Source organism: Triturus cristatus, chromosome 7, assembly GCF_964204655.1.
Source record: "Triturus cristatus chromosome 7, aTriCri1.1, whole genome shotgun sequence".
NCBI classification, from domain to species: domain Eukaryota; kingdom Metazoa; phylum Chordata; class Amphibia; order Caudata; family Salamandridae; genus Triturus; species Triturus cristatus.
The window spans coordinates 583,771,264-583,790,826 of NC_140590.1; the positions used below are offsets into that span (position 1 = coordinate 583,771,264).

General features: G+C 44.3%; 1 protein-coding gene across 2 annotated transcripts in view; it reads right to left on the bottom strand.

Moving 5' to 3' along the window:
- Positions 1–19,563, bottom strand: part of CA10 (carbonic anhydrase 10 (inactive)) — an 812,800-nt gene that overhangs the window by 147,874 nt on the left and 645,363 nt on the right. For both annotated transcript variants that reach the window (XM_085614410.1, XM_085614411.1), the window contains exon 5: positions 13,952–14,047. In XM_085614410.1, coding sequence (XP_085470536.1) covers positions 13,952–14,047 — 96 coding nt within the window. The remainder of the gene's footprint in view (positions 1–13,951; positions 14,048–19,563) is intronic.

The following is a 19,563-nucleotide window of genomic DNA, read 5'->3' on the forward strand; positions in this document are numbered from 1 at the left end:
GAAGTATTCTGAAAGATATCAGAATTGGACTACTCACAGAAGTTGGCAAAAAAGCATTACAGAGTCGGCTGCTACATAATTTATTTCCAAAGGAAGAAATAGTTGCAGAGAAGATATACAAGAACATTGCAGAAAACAAAAGTATCATCTGCTTAATGCCAACTCTACGTGAATGCTCAATATTCAATGAGGAGCTTTTGAAATTGGAAAAGGAAGAGATCAGGAAATTAGAAGCAGTGGACAAAATTGAGGATGGAAGAATTACTGTCACAGTAACAGGCACACTGAAAAATAAATTGGATTCACTAGAGAAGAACATTTCCAAAACAGCTGGATAAGAAAAAAATCTATATGTTTGCATGAACTGTAGAGTATTTTTAAGGAGAAATTTGGATGTTGAAAAAGGTTTAGTTAATGGAGCTATGGGAAGAGTTGTGGGTTTTATTAATTATCAGAAAAAAGATGGAATTGAATGTTTAAAAATAAAATTTGATCAGATAGAAGAAGTTAAAGACATTTGTCGTTGTACAGTTCGTTTCATGCTTGTGAAAGACTTATATGTACGTAGGAAGCAGTTTCCGTTTTCGCTAGCATATGCTGTAACTATTCACAAGTCTCAAGGATTGACTGTAGATTGTGCATTTGTGAACATTGGTTCAACTGTGTTCAAAGAAGGTATGGCATATGTTGCTTTGTCACGAGTGAAAACATTATCAGGTTTATTCATGATAGACTTTGATGACTCAAAAGTTAGTGCTGATACAAATTGTGTAAAGGAGTATAATAGATTAAGAAGAAGCTATGCTCCTCATTTAGGTCAGTATCCTGTGTTGGAGAAACGTGTAGTTTCTCGTAAAAGGAGAAATGAGAATATCTGTGATGAAGATGTACAGAGGAGGAAAAAAAAGAGGAGTGATGTAATTGCAAGCAAAAAGAGTAAGGAAAAAGAAGAACAGGTTGTAGGATGTCATTTTGAAAATAGCTCTGGTGTCAACTGCTACGCAAATGTAGTGCTGAATGTTGCATTTTATCTGGAAAGTTTGCAAGAGCAGATAATAGTAAATCAGGGAAAAAGATTCTGTTCTGAGCTGAGTCTCCTTTTTCAAAAGCTGAGTAATGATAAAACTCAAATAGAAAGTGCTACTGAAATTAGAAAACTTTTAGATGTATGTTCAGGACGAACACAGTTTTCTCAAAATGAACAGCAAGATGCACACGAATTTTTGATGTTTTTTCTTCAGGTACTGGAAGAAGAAGAAGTTGCAATTGATAATTTATTTGGTCTCTCTTATAAATGGGAACATAGTTGTGAAAACTGTTATAATATATGTGGCTCTAATGTTGATAATGAAAGGTTTATTTTTTGACATTGCCAGAGACTAAAACAGTCACTTTTGCTAAATTAGTTAAAGATGCTAATCATAGCATGCAATGCGGTGAGTGTCAATCTGACATGTTTTCAACATTAATTTTAAAGGAATACGGAGAGTATGTAATTTTATTATAATGTGAAAAAGGCTGGACACTGTGTAATGATTCCCAATTGGTTTTTAAGCAACGTTTGCCTTTTGATTTAGCAAATTCCTATCTAATCTTCCTGAAACCTAAATTTTAGAGAGACTTGGCAAGATCTGGACAAAACAATTTTACCATTTTATTGGATTACCATTGGAATTTTCAAAAATAAAGATTTTTTAAATTATCATTTGGCCTAATGGAAAGATAACCAATTGTAATGTGGACTTTTTTAATTTTTAATGAAACTTTCGAAAACCAAAAATTTAGAGAAAATCGGTAACATCTGCTCAATTTAAATTTTGGAATGTTATTGGAGTGCCATTGGAAATTTTTTCAAAAAAGATTTTTTAAATTACTATTTGGCCATGTGGAAAGGTAAACAATTCTATTGTGGACTTAATAAATTATTAATAAATATTTAGGGAACCAATATGTTACAGAGAATCGGTGAGATCTGTACAAATAAAACTTTAGAATTTTATTGGATTACCATTGGAAATTTAATCAAAAAAGAATTTTAAAATTACTATTTGGCCTAAAGGAAATGGAACCAGATGTAATGTGGAGTTATTTGAGATATAATATTGTGATTATACTTCTGAAACAAACATATCGGACGGTATTTTAAAGAAATAAGTATTGATATTAGATGATATTTTTTTAGAATATTATGCATTTCTATAATGTTAAGTTTAAGTAAAAAGAGATTCTGGGCTTTTTTAATACAATCTTTGAGATTGTTATTTTTTTTTGCCCGCTGTAAAATGATGAATGCAATTGCTTTCACAATTTATAGTGAAATGCAATATATTCTGAAAACAGCAAAAATAAGGCAAAAATATTTTTTGATAAATATGTAAATATGTGTACTGTATTATAAAATGTTTTAAAAATATTAATACTTTTTTCTTTTTTTTCAGATTGATATAGAAAATTTTCGAAAACTAGAACCATTTTTAAAACAATTTTTTTTAAAAACAAAAGAATAAATATTTTTTTGAGTGGGTATGGTAAGTCAATAATAATAATTGTAGTCTCTCAAAGACCTTGTAATGTGATAATTGATTTTTAGTGTTTTAAAAAAAAAAAAAAAAAAGTTTTTAAAAACATATATAAAAAAAAGATGAAAGATAAGGTTGGCTCTTAAAAGAGCCGTTGTGTTCATGCAGGGACAGAGGAAAGAAAGATTGGGAAAATTAGTCTCTGCGACAAGTGTGCTGATCTATTTTGAGGTTCACTAGGGAAACACTGGTCTCCCTATGACAAATTAGATCATGACAAGAGGCGCATCGAATATCAACCCTCAGAAATCGAGGGTTAATTTCCAGAGGGCCAGCAAAAGGAGATGCTCCCCCCACAGATGAAGGGCTCACCTGACCTGCAGAAGAAGGACTCAGCCCTGCAGATGATGGTCCAGGCTGAGCTGCTGTGGATGTGCTTGGTTGACTTACTGAAGGGTTACCTCCAGTAAGTCGAGCATGTGTCCTTTTGTGTACATCCTTGAGGTGCCTCATCATGGTATGATTCCCAAAGGAATACTTCCTGTCAGGATTACCTCTTGAAAGTACACGCTGACACAGCTTGCAAGTCACTAAGGGTGCATTTACCTTTTGCTGGCCTTCAGGAAAAGTAAAATAATCCCATACATAAGAGGTCTTTTGTTTCCTCGCTCTCTGCCTCAAGGTAGTGCTGCTAGTGCTAGCCTCACTCTCAGAAGGGCTCTGCTGTTCTGCCATCGTATCACAAAGACAACCCAGCTCCTTCTCCTAAGGGATCACAAGCAGAAATGAGGGGAATGGGTGTGGTGTAGGAGAGTTCTAGAACTGAAAGTAGTTTCAACCAATCAAAAGTTGTGTTTCATGATCACATGACCTACCGTACGCTTACGGTATGCTTACGGTACGCTTACGGCAAAAGTACGCATGCGCGTAAAAAAGACACGCGCTTGCGCGCATGCGCATAACAGTCACTACCCGACACTTCCGCGTAACGTGCGCGTGTAGCGTACACGCGTACGCGTCCCACGCGGAGTACGCGCGGCTACGCAAATTGCGTAACTATACGCAAACAGCGTAGATAAATTACGGACATTGCGTAAACCGTACGCTTACCGTAAGCTTACGGTACGCGTACTAAAAAAAAAATTTAAAAAAAAGGAAAAAATATATTGCTAATAAATTTTACCTGTTTATTTTATAAAATATTTTAAAAAAAACATATTATAGAATTTTAAAAATTTAACCATAGTCTTAAAAAAAGGATAAAAATTTTTAAAAAAAATATGTTTAAAAAATAGAAGAAAATAAAAAAATTAGCATTTAAAAAACCTTGCAAATTCACTGAAAAAACCATGGGTTTCACACACGTTATAGTTAGGAATTAGCATTTAAAAAACCTTGCAAATTCACTGAAAAAACCATGGGTTTCACACACGTTATAGTTAGGAATTAGCATTTAAAAAACCTTAGAAATTCAATGAAAAAACCAAAGGTTTCACACATGTTATAGTTAGCTGGACATTTCACTCGTAAAAAACCAATGAAATTCCCCCGTTATATAGTTAGTTCAGCTAACTATAACTCGCGCGCCCGCAATGCACTGCTGATGACGTCACATATTACATCACTCATGACATGGTCAGTGACATCACTCATGACATCACTGATGACATCTCAAATGACATCACTGATGACATCACTGATGACATCATCCTTGTGATAGAGTGGCAGACCACCTCTGCCCCTAATATAACCTTTGATACACACATTCAAAAATAGAAATTAAAATTTTAAAAACAATGGACATACCAATACCAGTTACAACAACCTATTCAGTAATTCTAAGATCCACATACACATCCACTCATTCACCAACAGTCCTGTACAGTCACTCATACATGTACTCACTCATCATATGTACTCATACACGTATACATCCTGTTACACAATGCCACTCATCCATAGAGGTACTCACACACATAGTCACTCATGCTAATAAAGAATCAAACGTACATTTACTTGCATATACAGTTATACACACACCGCCACACTTACTTCTACAGAGACTTACACATACTTAGTCTTTTAAACAATCACTTATAGAAACACATACTTATTCATACAGGAACTCTTCCAATCTCTCACTCTCACATATACTCGCTTATATACACCAATTGTCACATATACTAGTTTAAAACATATGTAGTTACTTATGAAGACACTATTGAGACAGTCATTCACTCACTAATACACCCATGCACACACTCATTCACCCATAGAGTCCTGCACACATGCTGTCTTCAACACATACAAAGAGTGAGTCACTCATTCATGCACCTATGCACTACGTAATACCCCCCACCGAACCATACAGACATCAGACACTGATACTAAAAAAACCAACTAATAACCTATATAGACACCCATGTAGCTACTCACCAACCCATGCAGCCACTTATACACAAAGTGAGAGACTGATACAGATATTTACATATTTAAACATTACTCACTAAGCCATGTATTCACTAAGATACACTTAATCAGTCAGTTATACAATCAATTTTTCAAAAACAATTCATCCCTTTAGACACTTATATACCCATTTATTCTTCCATCGACCTTGAGATATACATATATAAAACATATGTAATTTTCTGAAAAACACACATTCTCTGAATGATGTCATCAGTGATGTCATTTGAGATGTCATCAGTGATGTCATGAGTGATGTCACTGACCATGTCATGAGTGATGTAATATGTGACGTCATCAGCAGTGCATTGCGGGCGCGCGAGTTATAGTTAGCTGAACTAACTATAACGGGGGAATTTCATTGGTTTTTTACGAGTGAAATGTCCAGCTAACTATAACATGTGTGAAACCTTTGGTTTTTTCATTGAATTTCTAAGGTTTTTTAAATGCTAATTCCTAACTATAACGTGTGTGAAACCCATGGTTTTTTCAGTGAATATATATATATATATATATATCTCACCAACAAGAAACTTCCGATTAGGGAGCCCCCAACCCTTCAGGGCGGCCTCGTAAACGGGCACGGAGAAGCCCGCTTTTGAAACAACGAATGAGGCCCACTTCTGGAAAGGAACGTATTTATTTCCAAGTATTGCCGTACATGAGCCCTCCATAATCCAACATGCTTCAGCATACACAGCCTTGGTCACGGACAGAGGGCAGTTATTGAGCGCGTACGTGCCGGCATGTTTAAATACTTATGGTCACATGACTGTTCAGAAACTGCTTCTCCCACAATGCACCTTGGTGATCAGGTAAGTGCTATAGTTCGTGAGATGGTACTCATTGTTAGAAAAGTTCCAAATGTTCTCGCAACCCATGATGCATTCAATATTTATAACATCCAGATGGAAAGAACAGTCACGGAAAATAAAATCAGCAGTGACATTAGTTAAAGTCACCTTGAATCAAATAGGCTCCGTTTTCCAGAACGATTAATGGAACAGTCAGTCCCATCAAATCCCTTCCAAAACTGCAACTGCTTTCACTTCTCCGTGCCCGTTTACGAGGCCGCCCTGAAGGGTTGGGGGCTCCCTAATCGGAGGTTTCTTGTTGGTGATACAAATAAGGGAGCATAACCCACTGGCTGCCAATGAACCTACTGAGGAGATGCTACTAATGCGAAAGCAGCGGCAGTTTTGGAAGGGAAGAGTATTAATGAAATATGTCACCAAAAGTTGGTACCAAGAAAGTAGATTTTTAGTGTTCTTTCATGCCAAATGGGTTCCTCAACACAGTGTGAGTGCTGTGGCCTTTAGCATTTTGGAGGAGATGCAGAAACTGAGATGTGCAAGGCCCGGGTAAGAAAGGGCCAGATAGGGGAATAGTTTAACTGAGCATGGGCTGTATGGGTATTTGACTTATTGATGCTGGTCTGGGAGGTTAATGGTCTGACTGGCATATGTCTGATTGGGGAAGGGCTTCAATGGGGAGTAGTCTGGTCGGACATCTGTGATCAGGATACATCTCAGACTTTCAGAAGATCACAAACAACCAAAGCCTTTGCACCATAGGAGTCACTCATATTGCAATCCCAGTTCCATTTCTGTGATTATCAGTGGCCTCCACGGTTGGTAGGATGACTCCTTATTGGTGGATTGAAGGCTAAAATTCTCGCAATATTAGTCTCAGTCCTACTGGTAAATTTGGCATGCTTGTTCCTCGCTACCCTTCCTATTTTTAAATACCTGTAAACATTCTGAGAACAAGCACTCTCAGTCCTCCTATACATGAAAGGCTGAGGTCCCTTTAATCATGTGTCTTGCGCACGAGGGAGTGGGAGGCTCTCTGTCAATGGAAATTTACCACGGTTGACACAGGCTGGTTACTCAGATCCTTCCTTTAAACCTTCTTCATTATAGGCTAGTGGATTAACCAAGAGACTGCAAAAGAGTTGGAATAGTGACTGGAGGGAGGAAGGACCCGGGATTGGCACATGGATCTTTCTCTTCAACCCACTCTTTTCTTCATGGCAAGCAAGCCTAGGGTACCAACCTAATCTCTAGAGTTTTCAATCAACTAGTGTAGAGGGTACCCTAAAAGTCTCTAAGAAAAGGACCACCCAACCAAGGTATCCTGGGGAAATGAAAATACTGTATTTTTCATGGAAATAAAAGCTGTAATGTTCACAGCTCATCCCATGTATTATATAAGCAGACCCATAACCCTGGATGTATAAAAGAGATATTGAACAATCCATATTATATGAGAAAATAATTGTGGCTCCTTTCCAGTCATAACCTTTGAGTGCCATTGTTTAACCCCTTCCATGCCGAGGATGTAATGGTTACGTGCTCGGCTGCGGTGCTGCTGTGCCAAGGACGTAAACGGACCTACACAGCAGTCAGAAATCCCTCTGCTGTAAACTGCAGAGGGATTTCTTTTTTTCTTTTTCAGCCTCGGGAGCTGGGGAAAAGCTTCCCCAGCTGCCTGAGGAATTTTCTTTTTTCAGAGTAGTGGCGATCGGCGAGCATGGCACGCTGATGTGATTACACTGAAACTGAAAGTGAAATGAGGCAATCGACTTATTTCACTATCACTGACTATGGGCTCCTGGCGCTATCTCAGCCCACGAGCACGTAGGCACACTGGAGAGGTATCATTGGAAAGGGAAGAATCCCCTTTCAGAAGGTACCCTTCCCTAGTGGGTCACAATCTTCATGCCAATGCCCCCACCCCATTACAAAATGGACAGTCTTTCTGCCCTGGGAGTCAAATGGGAGTTATCACCCCCTATCTGTCCGCTGGGGAGCAGAAAGCCCACTAGACAAGAGGGATATTTTTTCTTCCTAAAAGTGGGATGGGGGCTCCCCAGAATGGGCATGCTGGTGCCCCCACCACCCAAAACAAAAGGGACAGCATTTCTGCCCCCCCGGGGGAAGATTGGGGCTATTACCCCCGATCTGCACACTGCAGGGGGCAGAGAGGCCTAGACACCAGGGATTTTTGGTATTATAAAAGAGGGATGGGGGGTACCCACAATGTGCAATACCATACCCCCACCCATAATTATAAAAACAGAAGTAATTCTGCCCCCCCAACGGGGAAGATGGGACTAGCCCTGAACTGCCCCCGGGGGGGGGCAGAGAGCCCCTAGGCACCAGAGATATGCAAATGGGCATGTCAGGGCTGGCAGTGTTCATGGACTGTCACTTGGCTAGCGGTCTGCATGGAATGCACATGTCTGGTGGTTTGAATGGATTGTCACTTAGCCTGTTGTTGTGTGTGGACTGTTGCTTGCTGGCAATGTGCCTGGATGGTGGTTGGCTGGTGGTGTGTGTGGATGGCACATGGCTTATTTCCCGGAATCCCCTATAAACCTCAAATTTAGCTAACAATTCACACTTTCCTCAAATTTCAGTGTGGAAAATTTGTCGGATCACTGCGCTGGCACAAATTTCCCACCACCCAGCATTTCTCTTGGTCTCCTATAAAAAATGATCCCTCATTTGTGCGGGTGGCCAAAGCAGAGAACCTAAAAACGTATGAAATTTAATTCTGAGGGGGAACCAAAGTAGGTCCGGAAGGTAGGTTTTTTTTCATAAGTTTTTCGTCTGACACTGCTTTGGGCACCCACACAAGTGAAGTATCATTTTTATTGCGAGACTGAGGAGAACGCTGGGTGGTGGGAAATTTGTGCCAGCGCAGTGATCCAACAAATTTTCCAAACCGATGTGGGAGGAAAGTGTGAATCTCACAACCTTCCCACACAGAATGTGAGGAAAATTTGACTTTTTAGCTACATTTGAGACTTGCAAGGGATTTTGGGTAAGAAAACTTTGGAGGACCCACACAAGTTAAACATCCCTGGACTCCTCTAGGTGTCTAGTATTCAGAAATATCTATGACAAAACAACCTGTTTTTGCAAGAGGGGGGCGCCTGCATTTTTGCTTACGGGCTCAGCGGCCATCTAGGGAGACCTACCAAACCCAGGAATTTATGAAAAGTAGACATTCTGGGGAGTCCAGGGAGGTATGTTTTGAATGGATTTCCCCAAATTTCTTTTACCCAGAATCCCCTGCAAACCTCAATTTTAACTAAAAGAAAAATCATGTTTTCCTTCCAGTTCTGTGTAGGAAAGTTGTGGAATCACCAGGCCCGCAAAAATTTCCATCAGCCGATCATTCCCCCAGGTCTCTATATAAAAATGGTACATCACTTGTTTGGGTTGTCCAAGTACCGGCGACAGGGAAGGGCCCAAAACATATTGTGGAGACATCAGAATTATCTATCACAAAACAACCTAGTTATGCAAGGGGGTGGGGGGGCACCTGCGTTTTTGTTCCTGGGCTAGCCGGCCATCTAGGGAAACCTACTAAACCAAGGCATTTCTGACAACTAGGCCCCCGGAGAGTCCAGTGAGATGTAGCTTGCATGGATTCCCCATTGTTTTTTTACTCAAACTCCAGTGTAAACCTCAAATTTAGCTAAAAAAAATCACATTTTCCTCACATATCTGTCTGGGATCACAGTACCAGCACAAACTTTCTACCACCCAGCGTTCCCCTCAGTCTCTCGAGTAAAATGATACCTCACTTGTTTGGGACTCAGGAGAACAAGTGTTATTACTATTTGTCTTTCTATGCATTTCTGCCTTCCAAGTGTAAGATAGTGTGCAAAAAGGAAGTCATTTTGAATAATACCCTTTAATTCACATGCTAATATGAGTACCCACAAATTCAGAGATGCACAAATAACCACGGCTTCTAAACTCCATATCTTGTTCCCATTTCAGAAATACATAGGTTTCCTTGACACCTATTTTTCACTTTTTATATTCACCAATGAACCACTGTATACACAATGAAAAACCATTGCAAGGTGCAACTCAGTTATTGGCTCTGGGTAGCTCAGGTTCTTGGTGAACGTACAAGCCTTATATATCCCCGCAACCAGAAGGGTCCCACGGACGTCACTGTATATAGCTTTCAGAAATCTCCCATAGTTAGAAGAAGTTACAGGTGAAAATGTGGGCACAAATTGCTGTTTTTTTCCACTAAATTTCAATATTCTTTTATTTCAACTGTTACTTTCTATAGGAAAACCTTGAAGGATCTAAACAAAAGACCCTTTTCTGAATTCAGAATCCTGTCTACTTTTCAGAAATGTATATCTTTCAATTATTGGTTTCACGCCCATTTCTACCACTAACTGGAAGAAGGTTGAAAGCACAAAAAATAGGAAAAATAGGCAATGTCCCAGTAAAATGACAAAACTGTGTACAAAATGTTGGTTTTCTGACAAAAGCCTTCTTGTTCCTGAATGCTGAGAAGATAGTGATTTTAGCACCACAAACCCTTCGTTGATATCATTTGCAGGGAAAAAAACAGACGCTTTATTATACAGAACTTCTAGCCCATTTTTCCCCCCAAAAAACAAATTTAGCTGTATTTTGCCTAATTTTCCCATCCCCTCCAGGGGAACCCACAAACCCCTGGTACCTTTAGAATCCTTAGGATGTTGGAAGAAAACGACGGAAATTTGACGCAGATACCTTATGTGGACAAAAAGTTATGGGGGCCTAAGCTTGAACTATTCCAAATAGTCGAAAAAGGACGTGCCATGGGGGGTGGGGAGGGAGTGTTGTGTTTCGACTTAGATGCCCGTACATAGGTTTCCCTAAATCATGTCCTTATATAGGCACAATTCGCATTGCCCCTATTTGGACATAGAATCCCAGTCCTTATTTAGGCATTAGCCATGCTATCCAAATACAGGCATGGTCACCTACATCCGCCCATCCCACGTCACGAGTTCTTAGAAACCAGACCCTTAAGCCATCAGGACTTTCCCTAGCTGGGATTATGATTTCTCCAAGAACTCATCTATTATGCATGAACTACTATTCCTTGGGGGTTCATCCATGACGTCTTTCTCTGCCCGACTCGGCACGACTTGACTGCACGGTTCGCCATGGCAAGTTCGGAAGAGACCATATCCCGGCTTGACGCACTGACCAGATGCTGTCATCCCTGCTCGCAGAGAATCCAGCTTCCAGTGTTCTGACTCCCTTCGCGGGGTGCTAGAGTTTGAGACCCGGAAAGAGATCCCCACCTCTCTCATTCTAAGGTATAGAGCTGACTAGAACCTAGAGGGACTCTTGGCATATAAACTTAGTATATACCTTACTATAGAAACCAGCACCTACTCTTACCTCGCACTACACTTTATTTCCTCTTACTGCTTACGCTGAGCGTATTATATTTTGCATACTGTCTAATGATTGTAACAGCTCATATCTCTTACACGAGAAACAAGACTGTTCAATAAATCCTTTTTATTGAAACGCCCGTCTATCTATTTCTGTGTAACTCTGGAGAAATTAAGCATGCACGATTGACTGAGTGAAACTGTTATCTATTGTTTCCACGATTCTGAGACGCGTTCCGATTCTAAGGGAAACAAAGTTGTCATGGTTATGCGGTTGTCAGAAACTAATCCCTTCTTGTTTATTCGAGAAGTTTCTAATGACCTCTAAGTTAGCTGGCACATACAACTAATTAAGTTTAATGCACTCGGTAGGAGCCTACTGACCTTAGTCCTATGCAAAAAACTATAGTGTATATTATTAAATGCGCAGAGCCTATAAGGGAAATAGGAACTACACTACAGGAGCCCTGGCAGCGAAAGGGTTAATCATTTAAAGTATCAAACATTACTGTGCATCAGTTGTTGCTTCAGTCTTGAGTCGTTGCTTCCATTTTAATCTCATATTTCCATTGGTCCTTAGTTGCTATGTATAGTATTGCTGTCATTCTCAAATGGGTTTTTGCTACAGACATACAAATATATTCATATAATGAGCTAATGTATATACAATGAGTTTTTGTGCTCTGTTTTTTTTATTTTGAGATATTTTAATTGCTGACTATTACTTTATTTAACTGGAGCTTCCTGGTTTAATGGAGCCATCCCTCTGGTGCACATTCCACCAAGACGTTTTTTAAACTCTGTAAAACGAAAATATGGACATTGTACATTTTGTGAGCTTTTTAGCTTTTATTTGCTCATTTCCCTCGGTCTTACAACGTTGTTAAAAAGTGAGAAGAATGAGGTCAGAGAGCATTTGTTTACTGTTGTGCTTCTTTAATGAGATTTTACTATTAATCTGTTTAAAAGAGTGTAAATCAGAAGACATCTGATTTGTAGAACCTTCTTAAATGTTTGCTTGATTTACCTCATATACTCTTTCTCGTTTCTATGATCACGAGGTTGCTGCTGCCTTTGAGAGCAACCTAAGCCTCTTGATATTTCCCTATATATTCTTCCAGTCATTACTTTGCTCTTCCAGCCCTTGAGGTGATCCATGGTCCTTGATAAAGCAGAAGTTTAGTAGTAGCCTTTCAGGGGATAGACTTTACCTTAGTCTAGCGCTTATCAAAGTACATAATGTATCTCATATGCAAATACTGTTTCGTTTTACAGTTTTGCATCCTCGGATTGTTGCATGCAGTCTCAAAAATCCTCATGTGCATTCTCATGAAAATTTAACTTGACTCAAAAGTTCCAATTGTTGCCCCTCCTTTTCTTTCAAATGAACTTCTCCTCTACATACCTCCTCTCTCTGAGCACAGCTTACTCTAAGTCACATGCATGTTTGCCTTAATCCCTGTTATACTTCTGCTAACTGCCCACACATCATTTCAAAGATCACAACCTCTCCTTTGAAAGTCATTCCCCTGTAACCTAACAATACTTAGCCACCTGTAGCTCATCTAATAATAACATCAAACCAACTGCATGAATTCACACACCCCTCTGACAAAAGAACACACCTAACGCCTATTAATTTAATCTACCACAAATAGAAACTTGAGTAAATGGTTTCTTAAGAGCACAAGAGTAACTCAATAATCAACAATAACTACTGAAAAAAACCCTGGCTCCAGAGCACTGTGCTGCCTAGCATACAGCATGCCTCATTAGGGGTACTAAGAAGTATTAGAGTTATATAAATTCAATTACAACAGAATAAAATGAATTTGAAATATTTATGGTTCAATAGATGATATTTCCATTGTCGAAATCCATGCAATATTAAAAAGAAGCCTCAGTCATAAAATGAGGAAGGCAGTTAAAAGGCTTGTAAAGTGGCAGCCTGGGGGCGAGTGTTATGGAGCTCACCACAGAACGTGCACTTGTCAGAACAGGGAACCTGCGCTCAAAAAGCACAAGAAAAGATAAAAGGTATGTAACGTAGGAGTTAATGGTTGCGAAGAGTGAATGGGTGTCATGTGACACATAAATGGAGTAGATGCATGATAGGTTGGGTGGGTTGCTTGGAGGAAGACTTCTTGGCAATGGACAGAGGCCTTCCCCTCTGTGGAAAGCAGAGAATGTTGAGAAATAGTAAGAATGACAGGGTTACCCTGTGGAAACACAATCAACGCTGACAACAATGATCACCCTAGCCTTTCCACTGCAGTAGCCAGGATATGGGCACATGGTTGGGTCAGGGAAGTCCACCCTGCTCTAAAAGCAGCTCACTAGCTTGCATCCGACCGATAAAACACCAGAGCACCAGAAGGGCTACGGGGTCATTTGTTAATTTGAATGATCAGGTAATCCTGCTCACATTATGCCGCACAGTCACATCCGGTTTAGATTTGTCAGTTCGCACACACCATTTTGCTGAATCCCCCTCATGAGATTCACACATATTCATGACTGCCGACAGGTTAGATGTGTTTGGGATTCCTGTGAAGAAGTTTAAGGGTGTCATACTATTAAGTTCAACTGTCAGCTCAGGGAACCCCGAGAGAGGTTTGACGGCAATATATATTTATTTACATTTCAATTGACAATGTCTGTCAGGTGAAACCGGCAGACACACTGAAAATACACTGGACAGCTTCACAACATGTATTAAACTTTATCACATGCATTTACTGGATATACTTACTTTTAAAAATATTGAAATTATCACCAATCCATTTGGACTTTTGGCAGCTTCTGTAACGTTTGTATATAATTCATGGTTATAATGGATCAGTTGTACCTGTAAGATGTAAAACATTTATTCAGATGAGGGACAGTCTAAAGTTTGACCTATTGTACATTCAGGAAAATGTGGAGCAAGTATTTGTATGAATTAAACCAAATAATACATTTTGATGTACACAGTGCTGCAGAATACCAGACGTTTGCATAGAGTATCAATCCCCTTGAATACAAATATACATTTAGACTACTAAGAAAAATGCATCCACCTATTAACCTAACAGTCCATAGGGGGGATTTTGGGCCACTCGTTCGAGCTATTGCTGTGCTGGAGAGTCATTTATATTCTGGATCATCCACACAGAGGCTTACACAAAGTGAGGTAACGGGTCACCCCCTCCAGCCAGTGCTTAGCATGAAGCATTATAAGCATTTTGGATGGAACCAGAAGACAGCCATTAATGTTGGGAGTGGCAGACATCTTATGAGAAGGTTTTGCTGCTTCATTGCTGAATCTGGTTGAGGAAGGTGTGAGTAGAGAAACTCAATAAAGACCATCTTACGATACTGATGTAGCGCAAAATTCATTTTTCATTTGTAGGGGTGTATCATAATCACTAGTAGTTCGCATCCACACATATCCTTTCATTGCATTAACATGAGGCATTAGAATGTGAATAGTTATAATGTGAATGGTGGTGTAAAATTAGGGGCATTTCGATTTAACCGTGAAGTGCAGAATTCGAGTATACCACTGACAATTATTCATGTATTCAATATGCTTATGTAACGGGGGGGGGGGGGGGGGGAGATATATATATATATATATATATATATATATGCATATATATATATCGTCGCTCGAAGGTTTCCCTCTGACATAGTTCGTATGTGCAAGCCTTTAATAGGTATGAGAGTTGCAGGGACATCAATTGCTTGAACAGTTCGGCAACACCAAAGAGCCTGACGTGTTTCGAAGTGTTCAATTACTTCTTCCTCAGAGGCGGAGATGTGCCGAAATGGTGCGTACTGTGGACCTCCCTTTAACAGTTACCTGTGGCCCGCACTGGATTGGCCACTCCTCTCGTTCAGAGAAAAGGATACTGGGTCATAGATGTTCCCAGGAACCCCGCCTAAATAGGCAGCTCGTCGCGGTAGAAGCGAGGAATGCTGGGCCATGTAGACCACTCTGATATCGATCAGTTCCCGCATAATTACACTGCCGCCACTATCTGAAAGAAACACGTTAGTTAGATTCCTCACCTTAGAATATCCCCAGGCGTCAGACTGGATCCGGAAGATTTTTTAGCAATACCCCTTGCGCGTCGCTAGGCGTCGTCTGCGGCTCCGTGTCCGTCGTTGGCGTCGTGCGCCGGAATGACGTCGTCGGAGTACTTAGACGCCGCCCTCGCGCACTGACGTCAGTTCTTCTTTTTTCCGCGCCAGTAAGCACCGATCCGGGAGAGCTACCCCTTTAGTCATTTTTTGACTAAATATTTTGACTCTTTTTGGTCACTTCGTCGACTCTGGTGCCGGTAGGATGCCTGGTTTCAAGGCCTGCGACGACTGTCACTGACTGATGTCGGTGACCGATCATCACCGCCGGTGCCTGTACTGTTTGGGGCTCGACCACGACGCGGAGTCATGTTCCGATTGTATGGCCCTGACCTCGAAAGCTAGGCGCGAGCGGTTCCGTAAGCTTCTCGAGCCTCACCACTCGGCTCCGCGCCCCTCTCGATCCCGGTCCAGGAGGAGGTCCAAGGATCGGTCGCGGAGCCGCAGTCGAACTCATTGCTCGTCTGGCTCGAAGTCTTCGGGTAAGTCGAAGCGCTCCAAGAAGTCCAAGAGGCGACACCGCTCTTCGGACTCCCCTCGCCGGTCGCGCGACTCAGCCGAGGGTCAGGGTGGTTCCACCCCTGCGGGTCCGCCGGAGCCGCAGGCGCCGCGCACGTCCCCATACCCGCCGATCCCTGGGACTGATGCGACACCGGCGGAGGTCAGTGCCTTCCTCTCGGCCATGAGGAGCCTGGTCCCGCCGTCGACGCCCGCTGGCGCGCCTTCGGGCCCCGCGGACTCGACTGGGCGACCTTGCGCGCCGGCGGTTCCGGCCCCGGCGTCGTTGGAGGCTCCGGCCCGACGCCGCAGGTCCCCGAGGGGCCCAGGCCTGGGCCCCCGTCGACGCCGGTCGACCTCGTCACTCCTCCTCCGCCGGTGTCGACACCAGTGCCACCGCCGTCCGGTCGACGTCGATCCCCGGTTCAGCCCCTGTCCTGACCCGACGCCGGTGCGGCGCCGCTCGACGCCGCATCCGACGCCGCTAGAGTCACATTTTGTCTATCGTCCGGCTCCGATCATTCCTCCTGTTTACCAGGAATCGGATGACGGGGGCGACTGGGAGGGGTCCGTGGACCCTCTGGCCCTTCAGGGCCAACTTTCGCAGGACTGGGCAGATGAACTGGGGGAGGCCAGTGGTTTGGATACCTCACCGGACACTGGATTCATCTCTCCTCCGACTGTGGCTTCGGAGGAGGGTGCAGCTTTTTCTGTGGTGCTGCGCAAGGCGGCCGCAGCCCTTGGGCTTGAGCTGCCTGCCGTGGCTGTGAGGACTAACATCCTCACTGAGGTGCTTCAGTCTGCCGCAAGCTCCACTGAGCCTCTGCTGCAATTCAATGAGGCCCTCATTGGGCACCTGGTCCAAGCCCTCCACAGTCCCTCCTGTGGATAGGAACGTTGCCAGGCGCCACTGCCCTGCTCCGGGCGACCCCAGTTTTCTGTCCCAACACCCAACCCCGAGAGTCTGGTTATCCAGGCCTCTACCTCCCAATCCTCCTTCCCGTACGCTCCTCCGGACCGGGATTCCAAGAGACTGGAACAGTTTGGTAAAAATCTGTTCTCCTCGCTCAGTTTGGGCCTCTGGTCTTTGAACACCGCCTGTCTCTTGGACCGTTATTCCCACTCTCTGTGGGATACGGTGGAGGACGTGCTGCCCCTGTGCCCGGAGGAGGCCCGGGCACAGCTTTCCTCGGCTCTGGCCGATGGGAGAGATGCAGCGCGCCATGCAATCCGATGTGGACTCGACACTACGGACTCGCTGGGTAGGGCGATTTCTACCACGGTGGCGCTTCGACGTCACGCCTGGCTGCGGTCCACGTTCTTTTCAGGGGATGTCCAGAGCATTCAAATGGACATGCCTTTTGATGGCGCTCGCCTTTTTGGTGAGAAAGCGGACAGTGCGCTGGCTCGCTTCAAGGACTCCCTGGCTACGGCCAAGTCCTTGGGCCTCTCGGCCCCGCGGCCACAACCTTCCGCTTTTCGCTCCTTTCGTGGCCAAGGAAGGGGCACCTCCTCACGTCCGCCTAGCCACCGGCCGCAGAACCAGCCTGCATGCGGTCACGGACGTGGTTTCCGCCAAGGCGGTACTGGAGGACAACGCGGTCAGTCCACATCCACCCCGGCAGCATCCGCATCAAAGCCTTCCTAGTCCGAGCTTCCACCGTATCTCGGAGGATCATTTGAATCTTCTGCAAAAGGAAGTTTCGGCCCTCTTGGCCAAAGAGGCCGTCGAGCGCGTTCCGAGCCCAGAAGTAGGTTGTGGTTGTTATTCCCACTACTTTCTGGTTCCCAAGAAGGGCAAAGGGGGCCTACGCCCTATCTTGGACCTCCGGAACGTCAAGGCCTTCCTCCGGAAGGAACGGTTCAAAATGTTGACTTTGGCTCAGGTTCTAGCTGCCCTAGACCCTGGAGACTGGATGGTAGCGTTGGACTTGCAGGATGCATATTTCCACATCCCCGTCCTGCCGGCCCACCGGCGTTACCTGCGGTTCACGGTGGGTCAGGAGCACTTTCAGTTCACAGTGCTCCCCTTCAGCCTTACCAGTGCCCCTCGGGTGTTCACGAAAGTGATGGCGGTGGTCGCAGCTCATCTGCGCAGATCAGGGGTTCCAGTCTTCCCCTATCTCGACGACTGGTTGTTGAAGGCGGGCTCGCCCCAGGCAGTCGTCTCCCACCTCCAGACTACGGTGGATCTCCTGCATTTGATGGGGTTTTCCATCAACGTGCCGAAGTCACATCTGAGCCCCTCTCAGAAGCTCCTCTTCATCGGAGCGGTTCTCGATTCGGCGCAGTTCCGGGTTCATCCACCGGAACAGCGGGTCCAGGATATACAGGCCCTGATTCCCATCTTTCGGCCTCTATCCTGGGTTTCGGTCAGGCTAGTGTTGCGGCTTCTGGGGCTGATGGCCTCCTGCATCCTACTAGTGCATCACACCAGGCGGCGCATGCGGGCTCTGCAGTGGGACCTGTAGTTTCAGTGGGCCCAGCATCACAGCAACCTGTCCGACCATGTCTTGATCTCGGAGGGCACAGCACAGCAGTTGCAGTGGTGGCTCATGGACCGCGATTGGGTCACGGGCAAGAGCCTCTCCCTACCCCTACCGGAGCATGTCGTAGTGACGGATGTGTCCCTCCTGGGATGGGGTGGCCATATGGGAGAGGCGGAGATCAGAGGCCTCTGGTCTCCGGCGGAGTCTCGCCTCCACATCAACTTGTTGGAGCTGAGAGCGATCCGACTTGCACTGAAAGCCTTCCTTCCCTCTGTCCGGGGAAGTGTCGTGCAGGTGTTCACGGACAACACCACCGCCATGTGGTATTGCAACAAACAGGGCGGGGTGGGGTCGTGGACCCTTTGTCAGGAGGCTCTGCGCCTCTGGACATGGCTGGAACACCAGGGCATCACCCTGGTGGTTCAACATCTGGCGGGCTCTCTGAACGCCAGAGCAGACGAACTCAGCTGCCGGTGCATGATGGATCACGAATGGCGTCTGAACTCTGAGGTGGCGCAAGGTGTCTTTCAGCAGTGGGGAGAGCCTTGGTTAGATCTATTCGCCACCGACGAGAACGCGCAATGTCAGCAGTTCTGCGCGTTGGAATTTCCAAGGCGGCACTCGCTCAGCGACGCTTTTCGTCGCGAGTGGAGTTGCGGTCTGTTGTACGCCTTTCCGCCTATACCACTTCTGCCCAGAGTGCTGAAGAAGATCAGGCGCGATTGGGCACGAAGGTACTGGTATCCCGAGCTACTCAGTATGTTGACCGATCCTCCGATACGTCTGCCCCTTCGGGAGGATCTTCTGTCGCAGCAGCAGGGGACGGTCCTCCACCCGAATCTGTCCAGCCTCCACCTCCATGCGTGGAGATTGAGCGGCGGCAGTTGATGCCATTTGACTTGCCTCCTGAAGTCTGTGATATCATTCTGGCAGCCAGGCGTCCCTCCACAAAGACGGTATACGCCTGCCGGTGGAACAAATTTGTGGCATGGTGCACAGCAAAGGCTGTGGGTCCCCTTTCCGCCCCTCTTTCTGAGGTTCTCCTCTTTCTTCTGCCTTGGGCACCTTGAAAGGTTATCTTGCTGCCATCTCTGCCTTCTTACGGCTTCCTGATCAGCCCTCTCTTTTCAAGTCCCCTGTAGTTTCACGCTTTCTTAAAGGCATTACTCACACGTTCCCTCCTGTCCCTTTCGTAATGCCTCAGTGGGACTTGAATCTTGTCTTAACATTTCTGATGTGCGCTCCCTTTGAG